This window comes from Engraulis encrasicolus, chromosome 23, assembly GCF_034702125.1.
Source record: "Engraulis encrasicolus isolate BLACKSEA-1 chromosome 23, IST_EnEncr_1.0, whole genome shotgun sequence".
Classification (NCBI taxonomy): Eukaryota; Metazoa; Chordata; class Actinopteri; order Clupeiformes; family Engraulidae; genus Engraulis; species Engraulis encrasicolus.
In genome coordinates, this window is record NC_085879.1 from 23,616,954 (window position 1) to 23,636,777 (window position 19,824).

Below are 19,824 nucleotides of genomic sequence, written 5' to 3' on the forward strand. Positions count from 1 at the left end.
GAGAGAGAGAGAGAGAGAGAATGAGAGAGAGAGAGAGAGAGAGAGAGAGAGAGAGAGAGAGAGTTTGAATGTGTGAGTGAAGTGTGTGTGTGTGTGTGTGTGTGTGTGTGTGTGTGTGTGTGTGTGTGTGTGTGTGTGTGTGTGTGTGTGTGTGTGTGTGTGTGTGTGTGTGTGTGTGTGTGTGTGTGTAATACTGTGTACATGTGGTACTGACTGTAAAATTGAAAATCGGTTCGGTCCCAGCCTCTCCGAATTGCATACACACAGGAATAATACCAGTGTTGTTCTAACTCTTACAGAGGTCAAATTAATTCCATTTCAGATAACATTTTCCTATTTTCCATGACGGCTATCAAAGCCGTCAACGGCCCAGCATATAGTAGAAACGAAAGCCACATATTCCGTTCTTCCATTTTCCCCTTTTTTATTTACAGAGGATTTGCATGTCTTGCTTGACACAGAAAACCTTTATATTGACATTTCCAGCGTTGTAAAGCACATATTGATTGGACATCCACTGAGAGCTCAGGACACATTAAGACATGACTTGTTTTAAAACACACAGCTCACATACGTACAGTGTACACACACACACACACACATACCATACACACACACACACATACACACACACATCTCACACATAAACACAGAGAAGTTGCCCAAGTCTGACAGATACCTCACTGAAATGATATCACAAGCAACTATAAAGGTACAATGTATAAAACTCTTACTTGAAAAACATCAAAATCAACAACTTCGCTTCAATAGTAGATGAAAAAAGAGAGAAATTCACAAGCAGGCATTGTACACAGCCATCGAATATTGTTGCTTTTGTATACATTTACCCGAAGAGATTTTTTTTAATCTCCCCCAATATCTGTATTGGAAGATGAGAAACATCTATTGCACAAATATATATATATATATAAATACAGATACACAAAGTACAAAGATTCACAAGTTTTGGGGGCATTGGGCCTCATTTCGTTGGGAGGGAATCAAAGAAATGAGACCGATCAGCCCTTTGTTGCTCATAAAACTACACCCAACACGTTACAGTGATACCAAGACATTTACAATAGATCATAATAAAAGTATTGTTTTTTTTAAATCTTAATTATTAAGGAAGAACTTTTTTTAATTATCTCTCGGCAGGAATGTTTCATATTTGTTGTGGGTGCTTTTCTTTGTTTGTGTTTGGTTTTTTTGTTTGTTTGTTCTTGTGTGTGTAATTTTTTGCAACCAGGGTCTTTATTGTGTTGGGGTCAGCATTTGTCCTTGGTATTGGTATAAACGTTGGTTGTGCTGCTGGCTGGACACTGGAATGGTCGTGCTTACGCCTCAGGCTCGTAGTCCTGGGTCTGCTCCTGAAAAGGACACACAGAGAAAAAAATGTTTTAGCACATAAATGGACCCTTTCATAATTTACATTACATTACACTTAGCTGACGCTTTTACTCAAAGCGACTTAAGCAGGGGCGGAGCAGGGGGGGGCATAGGGCCTCAACACTTGGGGGGCTGGGGGTGGGTATTGCCAGTGGCTTTCGATTGCCAAACATCTTGTAGGGGCCCCATTCTACGATATTTCGTGGGCCCAATGCCTCTGACACATCTCCCGCCCCCCCTGTCCCAATACCAGTGCTCCGCCCCTGGACTTAAGAGTTATTTATGGGGTATTGGTTACAGTCCCTGGAACAAAAAGGGGTTAGGTGCCTTGCTCAAGGGCACCTCAGTCATGGATGGATGAAGGGGTAGGGAGATTCGACACTGCAACCCTCTGATCTTAAGACCACCTCCCTAACTATTAGATACGGCTGTCCCCTTTTCCATTGCAATAGTGCTACTCTACCTTAGCTTAGTAAACTAGACCAGTGTTTCCCAACCTTTTTACGTCTTGTGTACCCCCTGAGCCCCTTTGTCATACCATGAGTACCCCCTCACTCATGCTCTTATCTCTTTGTCTATCCCAATGTGACTATGCTCCATACACTTTTCACGTCTGAAGAAGGATTTTTACCTGAAACGTCACGGAAAAAATAAATTGAAGTAAGTGGGAGCTGAAAATCCTGTTTGAAGCGGACATTTTTCCTTTTTTATCTGGGTGAGTGGCCTTGAATTCACAATAAATGAGATATATGGAGGATAAATGTAAGGAAACCACATCAATACGTACAGTACATGATAACAGAGCACGCATAACGATTCTGAGTTTTCCCTTCTTTTTCATTATTTCAACTCTCATCAGTACCCTTTTATTTGACAAGACTTTTTTATCATACAAATGGCCCTTATCCATTGTAATAGTGCTATACTACTGTACTGTACCTAGTTTGGTCTGGCCAAACCCATGTTCTTATCACTGTAGAGTGACTGAACCTGCATAATTGATCACCTATTTCAGGTGGTGGGGGGGGTGTATGGAATGAATATGATATTGTGTGTAGTACTTGATAATTGAGAGTAGGGCTGCAAAATATTAGAAAAATATGCACTACACGATAACATGACATCGCGATATCGATATTACTCACGATATTTACTTGCCATTCTACACTTTATCATGTATGAAACAACTGAGGGCAATGTTTTATTCCCAACATTATTTTTATTTAGAAAAAGCATGGCTAATATACAGCATCAATTTAAAATGTCAACATTTTTAATACCTTTTTTAACCTTTTCACCAATTTGGCTGTTATCAAAAATTTTAAAGTGGGTATCACGATATAACGAACTTTTGTGATACGTGTATCGCAAGCTGTGATATCGCGATATCGATACATTTTCGATATATCGTGCAGCCCTAATTGAGAGGCAGTTTAAAGAGGACTACGGCCATATACTCTACCGTACTTCTGTCTGCTTTTACACATCCATTTTCTATTACAATTGACAGTGCGCGGTAGCTGGGTGGCCAAGTTGCCTTGAAATTTAAGCTAAAGAAAGCTCATCAATGCGTATTTTAGTTATGAAACCAAAGCACAGAGTATAACACATGTACCACATTTCATTTTCATCAATATCATTTCACTTTGCCTGCTTTTAGATATCAATATTGTATTACAATTGATAGTAGCTAGTTGGAAGAGGGACCTTGACACCCGCGCACAAATGCGGTATAAGGGTGATAAATATAACATAACAGGCCAGCATTCATACTGTATGAGGTTTCAGCAATATCATTTTGCCTTACAGAACCTGTGTACTTTGGTTACTGCACACATTAAGATTTTCCCATAGATTTTCCCTTTTCTTTTATTTTGTAGGGAGATACTGTACATACAGTACAGTACAATGTAAATACTTGGACACACAAAACAAATTGATTGTTTACATAAAACAGTATGGATATGAGGATCTACACAGCAACCAGAAAGTTATAGCATGGACACATAATGTTCCTCAACACTCTCTGCCCAGCGTAAACTTGAACAGCTTTCCTTCCATCCCCCCAAATGGGGCTATAAGGCTCCAAAATCCAAGTCTGACTCTTGCCAGACCCTCATGTATTTCTGTGTGCAATTTTCTGTGCAATATATCGAATTTACAGGGGTTGGACAAAATAATGGAAACACCTGTCATTTAAGAATGTGAAGTTTCATGGCTCAAGTGGACTTCATCTTCATTAATTGCACATTGCATCAATAAGGTGATGTCTGAAGATTCAATTAGCACGGTAAGAGCACAGTTTTGACCGAGACAGCAAGTCTTTGTGATTTATCAAGAGCTACAGTATCCAAGGTAATGTCTGCATACCACCACGGATGAACCATATCCAACGGGATTAACAGCAAAATGACAGATGCAAAATGGCTGTGGATGCAAAATGACAGATGTTTCCATTATTTTGTCCATCCACTGTGACATCAATATTGCTGACAAACAATTTCCTAATTTCATAATATCGAGTTGAAACAATATTTTTGTCCTTTGTCTATACTGCCAATAGGCAGGTTACGCTAAGCGCGACACATTCCCCTCCACTTGAGACCTTGCAAGCACAGAGCAGACTTGCAACCCAACACTCATGCAGAACACCACTGTGTGTTTCTCTATGGCCCTCCATTCACACTGCTGAAGTGAGGGAAGATTGTGAATTGTTTAGCGTTTGTCTTTAAAAGAAATATTGTCTAAAAAAATGGCGATATCAATATTGACTTGACTAAAATAGTCGTGGTATTGATTTTTCTCATAATCGAGCAACCCTATCGCCCAGTTTCATGATCTCACAGGAGCAAGGCGGCACGAATTCATTAGGTGAGAGTCAGGTTACCAAAATCCTGTATCAATTGATAAAGCAATGCTGCACATATGTAATTGAGAACAGCGGTCTGATTGCTTTAACCTCTGTCTGCTAGAATACAAAAGGCATTAAAATAGATGGCTGCTGATTTGGTGTCTGAGAACTTTCTGTCCATCTTTGCCAGATCAAGCTCCGTGCTTGGTGCTGTGTTGTGTCGATAAGAGCTACTACTACCCAATCGAGCAGAGCTACCAAGCCATTGCCATACACTACAATGGCACCTCTAGGGGTTATGGCCGGCAGGGCACAAGAAATGCACATGTTTCTCTTTTATTTTCAGGCAAACTGAAAAGGCACAGGCCGAATCATGTTTGTGCAATGAAAAACACATGTTGTGGAAATTGCGGGCTCTTTTAAGAAATACGGAGTTGAACATTTGGGCCAGCACCCTCACAGTCTAAATATTTTAAGAGGAAAGCCTCCTCCAAACTGAACAACTCTCTTTTCTTTTAATCAATACATGTATGTTTCTAAAATGTATGTGATGCTTCTTTCCTAAGACAATTGGGTTAGCTGTATCAATGCCATTCTAAGCATCATGTTATATTGTTATTGGTCCAAACAATGCTGGTTTGTAATAGATTCTCATATACAGTGGGCCTTCATGTCGCTTTTCAATTGCCTCATTCCAAGACGAGCTAAATACATCAGGGCAATATCACAAGACAGCCTCGTTATCATCACCCACTGTGGTGTTTCATTACAGCAACATTTCCTGTGCAATAACGTGGGTGTTTAATCATCGGACCATCTCATTTTCTTTTTTTTGTAATAAAAAGATCTGCCTTGATGTCACTAATCGTGTAATTTCCTGTTGCGAACAGCAGAGGGCAGTGGTGGGCAATCACCCCCGTGATCAGTGAACCAGCAAGCCACCCGGATCATCACGACCCATGCAGGCAGGCAGGCAGGCAGGCAGGCAGGCAGGCAGGCAGGCAGAGAGGCAGGCAGGCAGGCAGGCAGGCAGGCAGGCAGGCAGCGAGTGTCCTTTCGATACAGCTGCCTCCTGCCTCCCTCCCTCCACTCTCCACCCCTCCATCTCTCCCTCCACCCCTCCATCTCTCCCTCCCTTAGGGGATACTCAAGGAAGAGGCAATAAGATGGCAGGAGAGATGAGAGAAGAGGAGAGGAGTGACACGGCAAGGAGGAGGAGGAAGGGAGGAAGGGAGGGAGGGGCAGAGGGTGTGAGAGGGAGAGCAACAGATAGAGAGGGACAGAGAGGCATGGAAATGGAGAGAGAGAGAGAGAGCTAGAGCGAGAGAGAGAGAGAGAGAGAGAGAGAGAGAGAGAGAGAAAGACAGGGATGGGAGTGAAAAAGAGAGAAAAATAGAGGAAAGATAGAGAGAGAGAACCAGGGAGAGATGGAGAAAGAAAGAGGGAAAGAGAGAGGAGAGATAGAGACAGAAGAAGCAGGAGAGGAAGGGAGGGAAGAGAGAGAGAAAGGGAGAGAAGGGTAGACAGAGACAGAGAGCAATCTCTCTCTCTCTCTCTCTCTCTCTCTCTCTCTCTCTCTCTCTCTCTCTCTCTCTCTCTCTCTCTCTCTCTCTCTCTCTAATGTCACACGCCTGACAAGGCAGGCTGCCTGTTTGTGATGATTGGCCAATGGGCCGTTACCAGGGCTGGGAGAATCCATGTTTACAGGGATGCAGGGAGAGGCAGGCAGAGTGAAAGCCAGACTCCTCATGTGCACCTCTACCCACAATGCATCAGTGCTCTGCCTGGTGGTAACGACATCACCACCACCACCACATCCCAATATAGCCAGGCAAGGCCTGTTTTTAATGAGGAAGTGGCCAGCACAGCCATTACACTATATTACATTACATTACATTACATTCAATGGCGGAACAATTGTCCACAGTGACCGAGGGGAAGACACTTGTAGAGCCCTCCATACGGCTTGCTAAGGTCAGAATAGGGCCCTCAAGACCAATACAGGAGGGCCCTGGGGCAAATTCCCAGCTTACCCTCCCTATAGCTCTGCCCCTGATTACATTACATTACACTTAGCTGACACTTTACATCCAAAGTGACTTAGTTATTTAGATGCAGAGTATTGGTTACATCCCTGCAGGGTATTGGTTACATCCCTAGGTGCCTTACTCAAGGACACTTCGGCCATGGATGGAGGTGTAGGGAGGTGTAGGGGTGGGATTTGGACCTGTAACCTTCTGATCTGAAGTCCACCTAACTAACCACTATGCCATGGCTGCCCCACACAGCAATGGAGGAGGACTGGACCAGTAAGCAAGATACTAATTGTTGGTTGGTGGTTTACATAAATGGCAACCACAGGTGTCAAATATGTTTTCATAGAGTACTGTGAGCCGGAAAGAAATAATAAAAGGTCCGCCCGCAACACTGATCAATGCTCCCAAGATGGATCAATGCTCCCAAATTCGGACAGGCTTTATATGGGATCCAGGATTTGGGCCCCACATGGAGTGAGGGCCCCAGCATGTGGGTGTGTTCCAATAGCAGTGGCCCCACAAAGGCAAATTGGTGTAGTACTCTCTCTCTCTCGCTCTCTCTCTCTCTCCCCATCTCTCTCTCTCTCTCTGGTCTGTGGGAGGTTTGCCAGCCCTCAGCTCGGTCTACAGGCTTGGCACGACAGCCCGTCTCCGTCTCCAGTAGACCCACTGGATAACTGCCACCTCTAAAATGCCCCTTTGACCCCACACTGAAGCACTGAAGTCAATTCTTCCACACGAATTTCACACTTTGGAGTGTCAAATGTAACACTCCTCTAGTTAGTTGGTCCCACTATGTCCCCATATAATATATCATATTATCATATCATATATCAATCAGATTTGTATAGCACAATTCATACAAGACATACAACTCAATGTACTTAACAGTTAGAGTAACAGCAAAACAAACAACAAAAATAAATATATACATACACAGTATGAACAATATATATATGTGTGTGTGTGTGTGTGTGTGTGTGTGTGTGTGTACGTGGGTGTGCATGTGGGTGTGTGCGTGCATGTGTGTATGGGTACATACGTATGCCTGCTGCATAGATTTGTGTGTAGATAATTTGATACACTACTACCATTTCCCAATGTCAAGTGCCTTGATAGTGCGTGAAGCGCCTAGTGATTGATTGGATACTCCGCGGAGTTCATACAACCACTGGGCGTCTCACGTACTACCAAGGCTAGAACACTTGACATTGGGAAATGGTGCATGTGCGCTTGCGTGCATGTGCGTCTCCATGTGCATGGGTGTATGTCTGCTCCTCACCTGCTGGTTCTCCTCGTATGTCTCTCCCTCCGGCTCCATGAGCTGCTCCCCGGCCTGCTCCTCAGTCACCTCCTGGCCGTACTCCTCCGGCTGCGAACACAAAAGGAAGACAAGAGGACGATCACTTAACACACTTCATCATTTTAAAGATTTTTTTGGTCTTTTGACTTTATTAATGACAGGATAGTGTGAGAAGTGGATAGGTAGTGTATGGGGAGAGGTCGGCAAATGAGCCGGGCCAGGAATCGAACCCGGGTTGGCTGCATGGCAGTCAAGTGCCCTACTGGTTGGCCATGGTAGGGCCCACACTTCATCATTTTACAGAGTGCATACACCGGCCGCGACGAGATCAAGCGACAGAGAATCGCCGGACTGTGCAGCAAGAGCGATACGAGCGATAGAAGCGACAGAGTATGATAGAGTGAATATGCGACCTTGCCTCCTCCACTTGCGCTTGTCTCCTCGTCCCGCCTCCTGGCCCCTCCTCCGTGGAGAAAACAATAAAGTTTCCCAGCTGTCAGCCTAGCCACAACAACTTTTGAGGGACTGTTTTTCATTCACCATCCCAATTGCAAATGAGAAAAAGACTCTACAATTGAGCTTTTGCAAGATATTGAAATATAATGCTGTTGTCAGTGATGTCATCATGACGAGAAGCAAGTGGAGGAGGCAAGTGGAGGAGGCAAGGTCGCATATTAAGACGCACTCGATGTCTGTTAAAATCAGAATGCAAGTATTCCAACATTCCCATTGGCTGTGGCAGCTGTCACCGAACCGCATCATAGCTAATTTGCATAATATTCACTCAAGTCCAACTACAAACTGTCGCTCAAGTCGCGTGAATCGAAGTGAAGATTATTATGTGCATTACTCGACAAATGGAAGCTTATAGTTTGTTTGAATAAAACTGACACCTTTGGCTGATATCAGTATATAGTACGCATGTCAGTATGTGATTCTTTTTATGTGGCTCACCACTCTGTGTGGTATAGTACAGTATGCCCATGAATACAAATGTCTATATACATGTGAACATGTATATGAGAGAGAGAGAGAGAGAGAGAGAGAGAGAGAGAGAGAGAGAGAGACAGAGAGAGAGAGACAGAGAGAAAGAGAGCGACGGAAAGACAGAGACACAGAAACACACACAGAAACAGAAAATGTCTGAGAGTAGTGCATTCATTCAGAGCACGGAATTCAAAATGAACATCTTTTCTGTCTCCTGTCTCTCTGCGCTATAGGGTTCTCTATATCCAGTTCAGTAGGCTATAGCATGCTCATGAATGCAAATCCATACAGATACTGTACAGGCCACACTCTGGGCAGCATGAGAGAGAGAGAGAGAGAGAGAGAGAGAGAGAGAGAGAGAGAGAGAGAGAGAAATATGGAGTTGTGCATTCATTCAGAACATGAAATGCAAAAGGAACATCTCTTCTGTCTTTCCTATACAGTACAGTATAAAATGGATGAAAGAGAACAATGCACCGAAACTGCCCTCCCCACCCCGCAAACACGCACACACGCACGCACGCACGCACGCACGCACGCACGCACGCACGCACGCACGCACGCACGCACGCACACACGCACGCACACACACACACACACACGTATGCATGCGCGCACACACACAGACACGCAGACACACACACAGACACACACACACACACACACACACACACACACACACACACACACACACACACACACACACACACACACACACACACACACACACACACACACACACACACAAGATGAAAATGGCAAAGAAGAACCACAAAAGAAAGACAGTCTCTTTGCCAGTAGCTCTTAGAGCCAATCCACTTAAAGAGAAAATAATTCCACCCACTTGCCACATGTCTCTTTGACACAGGGGTGGAGCTACAGGTGGGGCAAGTAGGGTACTTGCCCCTGGGCCCAGGGCCCTCCTGTATTGGTGGTGAGGGTGCTATTATGACCTTGGCAGGCCGCATGAGGCCTTGTCAGTGTTTTGCCCTGGGGCCCTGTGCGCAATTGTTCCGCCACTGCTTTGGCACCACAGGTGTCTTTATTGTAAAGGATGCTGAGCACAGTCTACACTGCACAAGCGCACAGTAAAAAAATACAGTGATGATTTAATACTTTTAGAGAGTCAATTTAACATCTTCTAGAGCAGTGTTTCTCAAACTTTTTCAGACCGAGGACCACTTTATCCCCCAAAATGTGTTCAGGGACCACCTGTCAACTCAATTGACATTTGAGGGGTGCTAATTTGACACGGCTAATTTCAATGCAGATTACTTACTTTTTATTTATATTACAAGCCTGTATTACTGTGTTGAAAATAAGACTTTCCATGTGTTTAACTTTGTAATTGTGTTACAAATATAGCCTACTTCTAGCTCGTCTTGGGAAAGTAGAAATCCACTCGCGGACCACCTGAGCTCTGTCGCGGACCACCAATGGTCCCCGGACCACACTTTGAGAAACTCTGTTCTAGAGTGTGTTTGGTCCCAGAGTACTCTCTAGGTGTTGAATTAACACTGCAGGTTTTACTGTGTAGGTGTTTCTCCTTTATCACGAATGCACAGATGCTAAGCGCAGTGTAGGTTGCACACAGCATGCCAATAGACAAGACAGACCCTTCACGTTTTTTGTTTTTTTTTTGCTCACAGTTACAGTTAATTGCAGAGGCCCCTAAACGGTGACATCCCCACAATGGGGACACCTCCTCGTGTCAGTTTCAGCTTCCTCTGTTGTGCTCCTGAGATAATTGGAGGGGGGGGGAGGCAGACCAGGAAGGAGACGATGTACAGGCAGTAGGTGGGGGGAGGGGTGGGGGAGTGGTGCAAGTTGGGGGGTCCCATTACATTTACAATGAACCAATAACCACATTCTTTGTTGTGCTTATGAGTAGTGTGTGTGTGGGGTTGTACCGTACCGGCACGGAAGGTGAGAAGGAATGGTAAGTGGTGCCGGATGAAATGTGTGTGTGTGTGTGTGTGTGTGTGTGTGTGTGTGTGTGTGTGTGTGTGTGTGTGTGTGTGTGTGTGTGTGTGTGTGTTTGTGTGTGTGTGTGTCTGTGTGTATGTATGTGTGTTAAGGGTCGGAGTTGGGGTGGGGCGGTATTCTCTGCTCCGTTGACGTAGAACCAATAGCCAGCCAAGGGGGGCTGTCAGCAGCAGTGGCAGTGTTTATTTTTAACCCTGGCTGGCTAATCATGTCAATTAGGCCATGCGGCGAACAGACTCCTAATCTTACAGCATTGTCAACGGACTCCATCTGAAGATTCGCACCGGCGCCGCGCCGCGCACAGGAAGTTATGAGCTCACCACTGCGGACCGAACTCATTAAAAAGGTCTAGGCCTCATGAATGACGGCGCGGAGGAGTAGCAAACGAAACTTTTTTTGAAATGCTCTCACCATCTCATAGTTACCTGAGGCAGAGTCGGTTTTACCAATAGGCAAACTAGGCAATTGCCTAGGGCTCCACTACAACTGTCCACTGTAGGGGGCCCCCAACAGTCATCTCCGATATGGTAAATGCCAGCAAAAATACTTCATCAGGGCCCTATTTCTGTATTTCGCCTAGGGCCCCCAAATGGGTAGAAGCACCAGTGACCTGAGGTGTCCGACAAAAGAAAGGGGGGGGGGGGGTGACACCCTAGAGGCCAACACCATGTCTACAGACATGTATGTATGGTTAAGGGGGGGTGGGGGGTGGAGTTGTCTGCTATCCTGTTTCATGTAGGGTTAACGGCTTCTTTTGTTCGTTATTACAGCCTGTTGACTGTACACATGCATTATTTATTTCGTAGAGGTAAACTCCTTCTTCGAGTGCAGCAGCAGAAGCTTCGAAATTGCAGTAGCCTACCGTACGTGTGGAAGCTCCTTAGCTTAAGCTCAGACTAAGCAATTTATGAGATTACCGCGGCAACGGGAGACAACAACAAGGGGCTCATAGGCCCAGTGGGTGGGCATGCTGCTGAGCAACAGATAAACATGACAACAATGTTCTGCCTTGTCTTTTCAATACACAGTTAAAAAAATACCAGTGTTAATATGACTCTTAAAGTCCTGAAATTACCTCATCTTGAGCTAACCTTTGGTGCCACTGAAAATTAGTGTTCATCATTTAAACGTAGTGACTGTTGAAATTCACACTCAGAGTTGCATTAACACTGAATCAATTGGGACCATTATATACTATTCTCATAATAGAGCTGAATAAACAAAGATTTTTTTTTTAATACTTTCCAGGTGGGCTACAGAAGTGCCTTTCAGTTTTTTTCAATACCCAAAGGTCATGCAAGACCAATCCTTTCCAATACTATGTCCCTTGGAAAGTAGATAAAAGGACACATTGGTAGACACATAATTGGTCTGCAAAGGGTATTGCCACAGTGAAAGGCAGCTGTACCCACGTAGATACACAGTGGAGCCTCCATTTCTCTGTCTGAAGGCTACTGTACATTCTCACCAATTACCCATACGGAAAAGCTATAAAACTTACAAGATGATTCAGCTATTACCCTCAAATAGGCGCTTCAGAATTCCTTAACCGCAACCGACTTTAACATCCTTCACACATCAATCAATTCTTCTGTTGAATCAGCCTTAAGACTGTATGCATAGTGCCATCACTCCACGATGGCAATGCAATGTCACATATGTATGTACATATGCATGTATGTCTGTATGTCTGTGCATAGGCTGGTGTCCTCTGCCTGCCTTTTATCTGTGACTGTGGGATACTAGTCCCAGATCCCAGTTGGTTTTGTCTGTTGATGCTTTATGCTTCACATGCATGACACATGTGCAATAGTCTTGTGATGTTAATGTGTATGTCCTGTCTTAAAGGAGTCTTGTGCAGGGATGCAAAATTAATTTCAGTCAAAACTGACATCGTATCATATAGTTTTTATATAAGACTTTATAAAACATGCACAGGCATGCAAGTTATATACAGTACATATCTTTTCCGTATGGGTAGCTAGTTTGGGAGGAGCAAGACATCTGTAGTTCAACGCCAGACAGTTCTGGGGTGCGTTTCTCAAAAGCATAGTTGTTAGCCAGTTAGCAAATTGGGTAGTTGTCAATGGGAAATTGCATTGCAAATAACAAAGTAGCTAATGTAGTTGGCAACTATGGTTTTGAGAAATGTACCCCAGTCTATTTATCGAAATACACAGCTACATATGTGTAAACAGTGTGCAAGTGGCAACCAGAAATAATGACAACTGCTTAGTGTTGCTTTAAGTTTAAGTAGTCTTATGGGTGTCTAGTAGGTTTCATAGCTAATTTCATTAAAGCTACTTACATGTGCCGATACAAGATGTACCTTTGATTAGGGTCGAGGCTTAAGGTTTACGTTTAGGACTACTAAGAGTTATCTACGGGTATACGTAGTACAGTATGTAGTACATGAGAGGCAATGCACAGTGCACTTTAAACACTGCTTGTAATGAAGTCAGACACATTTTCTTTTTGTTTACCAATACTATTACTTTTAATGAGGTTCCCTCAATAGAAAACATGCTAAAAGTGCTAAAAACATAACAAGGAAGCCAAGGGTTAAATGTGCCCACCACTTTTCTTCTTCAACCCAAGAACACAGTGTTCCAGTTCCCGCCAATTACTGCCTTGTTTCTGGCACACACTGTGATCCACCCCTCCGCCCCGGCAGTGCATTAAAGGGATGGACAGACACCAGAAAGAAGAAGAAGAAGAAGAAGAAGAAGAAGAAGAAGAAGAAGAAGAAGAAGAAGAAGAAGAAGAAGGGAAAAAAATGAGATGTAGACTCTGTCAAGTTCAGTAATGCAGGACGAATGTTAGCAAAAGCTTGCCACCCGCTTTGAATGCCCCGAAAGTTATTGGGTAACGAATGTTAGCGGATGAAAACAAACAAGGGAAAAAACAACAATTTTGAAAATGGTCCGCAAGCACATGTTTATTGCTTTCTGTGAATGTAGATGCACCTCGGCTGTTGAAAACCCCTGATGGCTTCATGTGTGTATCTCAGCATGTGTTGGTTCACCCTCCACCTCATTCATTAGCTCAATGAATCTCCCCCTGTGCTACTTTCAGTGCGAACAGGTGGACTGCTTATTAAGTTAACTGCTTGACTCTCAGAAGGTGCACACACACTCACAGATTGGTCCTGTGTCTCAGATGCACTTGTGCACTTCAGGCACTATGTTTCAGTGCGCAATTAATATGCCATTCACAATAAAACATTGAGGTACACTAGTGGACCATTTGAGATTGAGCACTAGTCTGCAAGCAACACTGGCTACACAGTAAAATTTAGCAATTAACATTGAATCCTATGAGACCAGCTGGCGGCTAGCTGGTCTCATAGGATTCAATATTAATTGGTAGCTTGGAGGTAGAATTTGCACTGCCATACTCAGAGCGGCTGGAAGTACAGGAGAAAGGTAAAAACTGAATCATTTAACTCAAGGAGATGTGTACAAAAAGCTAATTTCCAAATATGGCACAGTAGCAATTTAGCACTCAGAGAGGAGAGGGTAACGCTCAGAGGGTTGGTCCTACTCCCTTCAGGGGCGGTTCTAGAGCGACATTACCAGGGGGGCCGAGGTAGGGCCAATTTTTTTTCACGGGCGCACATCAATTGGAAAAAGAGATAATTTTTTAATGTTTTAAATAATATATGATGTACAAAAATGCATATCATGTCGCAGTCATTGGCTGTTCAGCCAGGGGCCACAACAAAAGGGGCCAGGAGGAAATCTACAGGGGCCCTGGCCCCCTGTCTAGAACCGCCCATTACTCCCTTTGTGGTGAATTAACACTGTGGAAATAACTGTGTAGTTTTTACACCGCAGTTGGACAGCTTATGGCTAGTGGGGACTGGCCATCACCATCAATCTAGCTCTTTTTAAAAAAAAATCTAATCACATTTCAGACTTAATATTGAGTAATGTCCTAATACGATAAATGTGGCATCCAACTGAAGCTTAACACGGGTGATTTAGTTTGAAAAAATAAAACCTCTCCCAATATTCCTTTAATTTCACAAATGGCTGGACTGAGAGCAATAGTCTGCCAGTATCTGCTGCATATTAGGCCTTGAGGCAAGTTTGCTGAATGTGAGACATTTCTCTTTCTTATAACGCTGACTCACTCTTGTCTCTGGTGCAATAAACCTTTGAAAACTGGACCATAAAACAAAATCTGGTCTGGTCTGTCTACACTTGAGGGCTGAGACTCAACACGCTTACCCAGTAGATTCACAGACCGGCGGTGTATGTGTGTGTTGTTTGTTTGTTTTGGTGTGTTGGCTCAAAGTGACTTTGCTGGTTGCGGACCCATTTTAATGCAGACAGTGTCTTGCCCCCAACCCCAGATCAATAAGACTGCTACAGTATATGCATCTGAGACCCAAAGCCTGTGCGTCCTCCTCTCTCTCTCTCTCCCTCTCTCTCTCTCTCTCTCTCTCTCTCTCTCTCTCTCTCTCTCTCTCTCTCCCCCTCCCTCTCCGGCAGGATGGGGAGGGGGGTTGGGGGGTTGGGCAATGCACAGCCACCCTAGAATTACACTTAAACTTTTAAGACATGGCCCTTGTTATAAATGAGATGTTGACAATGGTGAAGTCGTAATCTAGGACATTACTATTGATATTATCAGTTTTTATCTCTACTAGGTATTTCAGTAGCCAACACTACTGTACGTACATTAAATGAGTTATATCTGTGTGTGTGTGTGTGTGTGTGTGTGTGTGTGTGTGTGCGCGTGTGCGTGTGTGTTTGTGTGTGTGTATGTGTGTTTGCCCGTGTGCCTGCGCAGGTGTGTGTATGAGCATGTTAACATGCGCATGTGCATGTATGTGCATGGTTGCATGCATTAAATAGACAAAGAAACAGCGTATGTGGGTTGGGTGGACAATCCAATCTCCTCCGTCTGCACCCACCCGTTTTCATTAAGCCTGTTTTCCATTAAACATGGAACAGCTTATTAACTAGGGCCCGAGAACGTCCTGACATATTAAAGCCTCCATCAAACATCTAGAGGGCAAGGCAATATCCTGTCTTCGGCATGGACATGCTCTGTGCACCATGTGTGGAGTAAACTAATACAAAGTTTTTTATCTGTTTAGTATAGATATTTTTTATCTGTTTAGATTTGCTGTTCCTCGCCTGTCTATGTGATAGCCACGTTGTGCTGCATTGCATATACATTGTTTTGCATGCACTGATAGCTTTAGAATTAGTATTAGGCAGGGGATTCTGTCTCAATGCCTCATTGTCTGCATTTTGGGAACTTCTGGTTATTCTTAGTAAATTATTATTAAATATTAATACATTATTATTATTATTATTATTATTTACATATTTAGGCCTATTACTATTATAGATAATGACATTGAATAACATCAAACTTAGTTAAAAAAAAATTATGACATTGAAGAAACATAGTTGAATGAGAATAATTATGCTGTACGTATTCCAGCAGCAACAATCACCCATCTGGAGGGTGTGTAATTGCTGTGTGTGTACTGGGGGCCTGTGGTGATGGGTGAATGCCTGACATTGGGCAAGGTCGAAGGGGAGAGGGGAGAAGGGAGAGGGGCGAGGGACGAGGGGCGAAGAGAGAGTAGAGAGGGGCGATGGGAGAGGAGAGAGGGGAGAGGGCGAGGGGCGAGGGGCAAGGGACGAGGGGAGAGGGGCGAAGAGAGAAGAGAGAGGGGCGACGGGAGAGGGGAGAGGGGCGAGGGGAGAGGGGAGAGGAGAGGGGCGAGGGGAGAGGGGCGACCGTGACGGAGGGTAAGCAAGTCGACAGGGCCGTGACGGTGGTGGCAGCACCTCCTCTAAGGCCATCTGCCTCCATAGCTCATCACCAGGCCACTGATGCAAGCCCTGCACTCCGAGAGCAAGGCAAGGCAAGACAAGACATGCAGTTTTCAAAGTGAGAATAATTTAATCAAAGACAAAAAGGATTTTAAGTGTTCTCACTTTAAAAACTACAATTGGCTGATAATTTATTAGGATCCCCATTAGCTGATAAACATATCAGCTACTCTTATCCTACTCTTATCCTGCACCTTTTCCTGGGATGTGCACAATTCTCTCCTTCAACTGAAGGCAAGACATGCAGACAGGGCCAGATAAACATGGCCTGGGGCCCCTAGGCTTATAGGTTGCTGTGGGCCCCCGGAAAAACCTGATTATCATCGACTTTTAAATCTCTTTGACACTTGGTCTGACCAAAAGCATAACAATTAACATTTCCCAAACGGTATGGTTGACCCGCCTCCCTTGGTTTGCTTATGGTTGTTTGTTTCCCGACAAAGTGAGAGGAGTTCCCGTACTTTTGGGGAAATCAGAAAGTACTTGCATTTGCTCTTGACCTGGCTAGTTGCAATGCCGAAGGTGTTGTGTCACTAGGAGGGCGCGGCCTGGCTAGATAAACATGGCCTGAGGCCCCTAGGCTACAGGTTGCTGTGGGCAGGGCAGGGCCCCTGACAGCTTTGGCTGGGCCCAGGACAAAATCATCTGAAAGGGCCCCAAATCCAGTACAATGTATTTAGGCCCCGAATTCTGGGGCCCCCTGTCTCCCTGGGCCCGGGACAAGTGACCCAGGCAGGCGGAGGTCCCTAGGCTGCAGCCGTATTTTGCCTGTGCATTAATTCGGCACTGCATGCATCAGAACACAGTAAAAATCCCATCATCTAGAGTAGGATCAACACTCTGAGTGTTAAACCCAAATATTCCGGTGTTGAATTAACATTGTAAAAAGTTGTGTAACTTGTGGACCATGTTGACACCTGGAGACAAACGCTGGCGGCGGTGGAGGCTTACTAACCACTAATTGGACGATTGCACAATACCCTCATAAATACTGACCCGTTGGACAGCATTGGGAAAAAAGGACACAAAATAATAAAATACAATTCACACACACACACACACACACACACACACACACACACACACACACACACACACACACACGCACACGCACACACACACACACACACACACACACACACACGCACACGCACACGCACACACACAGGCACGCATGCATGCAAACACACACACCAACACACACACCAACACACACACCAACACACACACACACACACACACACACACACACACACACACACACACACACACACACACACACACACACACACACACACACACACACACACACACACGAGCTACAGTTTGTAAAAGGAGACGAGCAATCACAGCTTTCCAGTATATGATCAAGTTAGTCAGACTTTTTAAACTAGGACCTGTATTATCAGTGTCTATATTTAGGGAACGCTAAGGGGGATTGGGAAATGAAACCTACATTCATGTCCAAGGGGAATTAGTCTTTCTTCAAGTTGTATCTGGGATTTATTTTAGTCAATCAGAACCACAGAACCATGTACCGTGTGTAACTTGGAATTTTTCTATGTTTCAGTATTTGTTTGCTAATAATAATAACAACATTAATACAAAATGTTTCCTTCAAGAAAGGTAAAGCTAGGGCTACATTGCATGTGTTTAGTCAAAGACATTTGCAAGACTTTTACAATTAGCTTCCACTTTAATCAGGGCTTTAAATTTACTTTTCCCCTCATCAGCCAAAATGGCTAGTAGATCTTAATCTGACTAGCCAAACACACAATCACTAATGTGTCAAAGTGGCTAGTGAGTTTTATTTTCTACCAGCTAAACTGAGTTTTCACCAGCATTTTACTGGTTAGTAAGAGTTACTGTAAGTTATAGCCCTGACTATAATCAATAGAACTGACTACGGTTGTCATTTTTCTATGTTTGTCCAGATTCCTTCAGAGTTTCCTTTTTTAGCATTGCTAATAATAGCATTAATGAAAATGTTTGCTTTGGGAAAGCTTAAGCTGTGGCTATGCTGGATGTATTAAGTCAAAGACGTATCTGCTTCCACTGCAATCAACAGAACTAGCTACACCAGACCGCGCAGCACAGCAGACAGACATTAAAAAAAATGGCCCGCGCTTTTCAATGTACTGTATTTTCCATGCAACTTTATTTCACCTAACATTGCTCTCCCTGATCCCTGCTTCAGGTTGAATCGTTTGCCGTGTTCATAGCCCCTAATCTGTGCTTTTCAAGCGGGACTGTGTTTTAGTTCTTTCAACGCCGTCTATCTCGCACAGTAAAGCGGCGTACACACACATTGCTAGCTTCTCGCTTGCTCGCCTACTCGCCACTCTTTCATGGAACGTTCGCTGAAAGTTCCCGCGGCTTTAACTGCCAATGAACAGGCGAGAAGTACCGAACTCTGCATTCCAATTGGTTACTCGCTTACTCGCCTCGCTCGAAGATAAAATATTTTCAACTCGGGATCCGCCCACATCGCATCGCTTGTACAGTACTACTCGCCTACTCGCCTGCTAGTCTCGCTGGAACACATTGACATTCTATTGAGTTCATTAGCTGAGCGAGTAACTAGCAGCGTCGTGTGTGTACGGCCCTTGAGGGAAGCAAAGACTAAGACTTACGTTCATGTCAGAGGGGAACTCATCCTTCTTCACCAGGCCCGTGGCTGCTGCGATGTTCCCGGCGCCCGACATCACCGCACCGCCCAGCTGAGAGGCCTGCTCCTTCGTCTTCTCAGCCACTGCAAAAACAAAAGGAGGACAGTAATGAGCTTTTTTTAAATGATCTTTTTTATTTTTCTATTTTTAACTCTTTATTTTTACAGTACATGTACATGCCTCACAACGTAATGTTATGTACTTACACTGTACATACAGTATGATAGGCCTACCTAACCCTAACCCCCTGGATATCTCAACATAGAGTGTATATTAAAATACATTCTATTCTATTTTATTGTAGTTTAGTAGCATACTTATACTGTACTTATACTCCTATAGTTTAATTACGACCTTCTCGTGCACTACCACTAATACTGTAACCATTTTACAGTAAATAGGGTGCAGCAATATTTCCAGAAATGTAAAATGCCTGTGAGGTGGCTGTTCCAAATGAATTGCTAACCCTACCTAGACCCCTACACCACAGCCTATACCTGCATGATCTCTGACACGATGACCTTGGATTGAAGGGTATTGCCAAGGGCAATTCAAAAGATAATTTTTTTTCCAATTCTCGCTTTACCCAAAATAGATTTTTGTACACAGGAAGGACTATATCCAATGTCCTCTGACCTTTACCTTGCCCTGGCCTAATGCATCTTGGGTGTAGGGTGGCTTCATTTGCCTATCTATAGCCCTAGATCAATCAATGTAATGTAGTTGCGTAGCTAGCGAGGACCAA

At 44.1% G+C, this 19,824-nt stretch overlaps 1 protein-coding gene across 2 annotated transcripts in view; it reads right to left on the reverse strand.

The window, feature by feature from the left end:
- Positions 1-566: 566 nt before the first annotated feature.
- Positions 567-19,824, reverse strand: part of sncb (synuclein, beta) — a 31,666-nt gene continuing 12,408 nt past the window's right edge. For both annotated transcript variants that reach the window (XM_063189595.1, XM_063189596.1), the window contains exons 4-6: positions 19,044-19,162; positions 7,559-7,648; positions 567-1,370 (exon numbers count right to left, since the gene is read on the reverse strand). In XM_063189595.1, the coding sequence (XP_063045665.1) occupies positions 1,338-1,370; positions 7,559-7,648; positions 19,044-19,162 (242 nt within the window). In that variant the 3' untranslated portion in view covers positions 567-1,337. The remainder of the gene's footprint in view (positions 1,371-7,558; positions 7,649-19,043; positions 19,163-19,824) is intronic.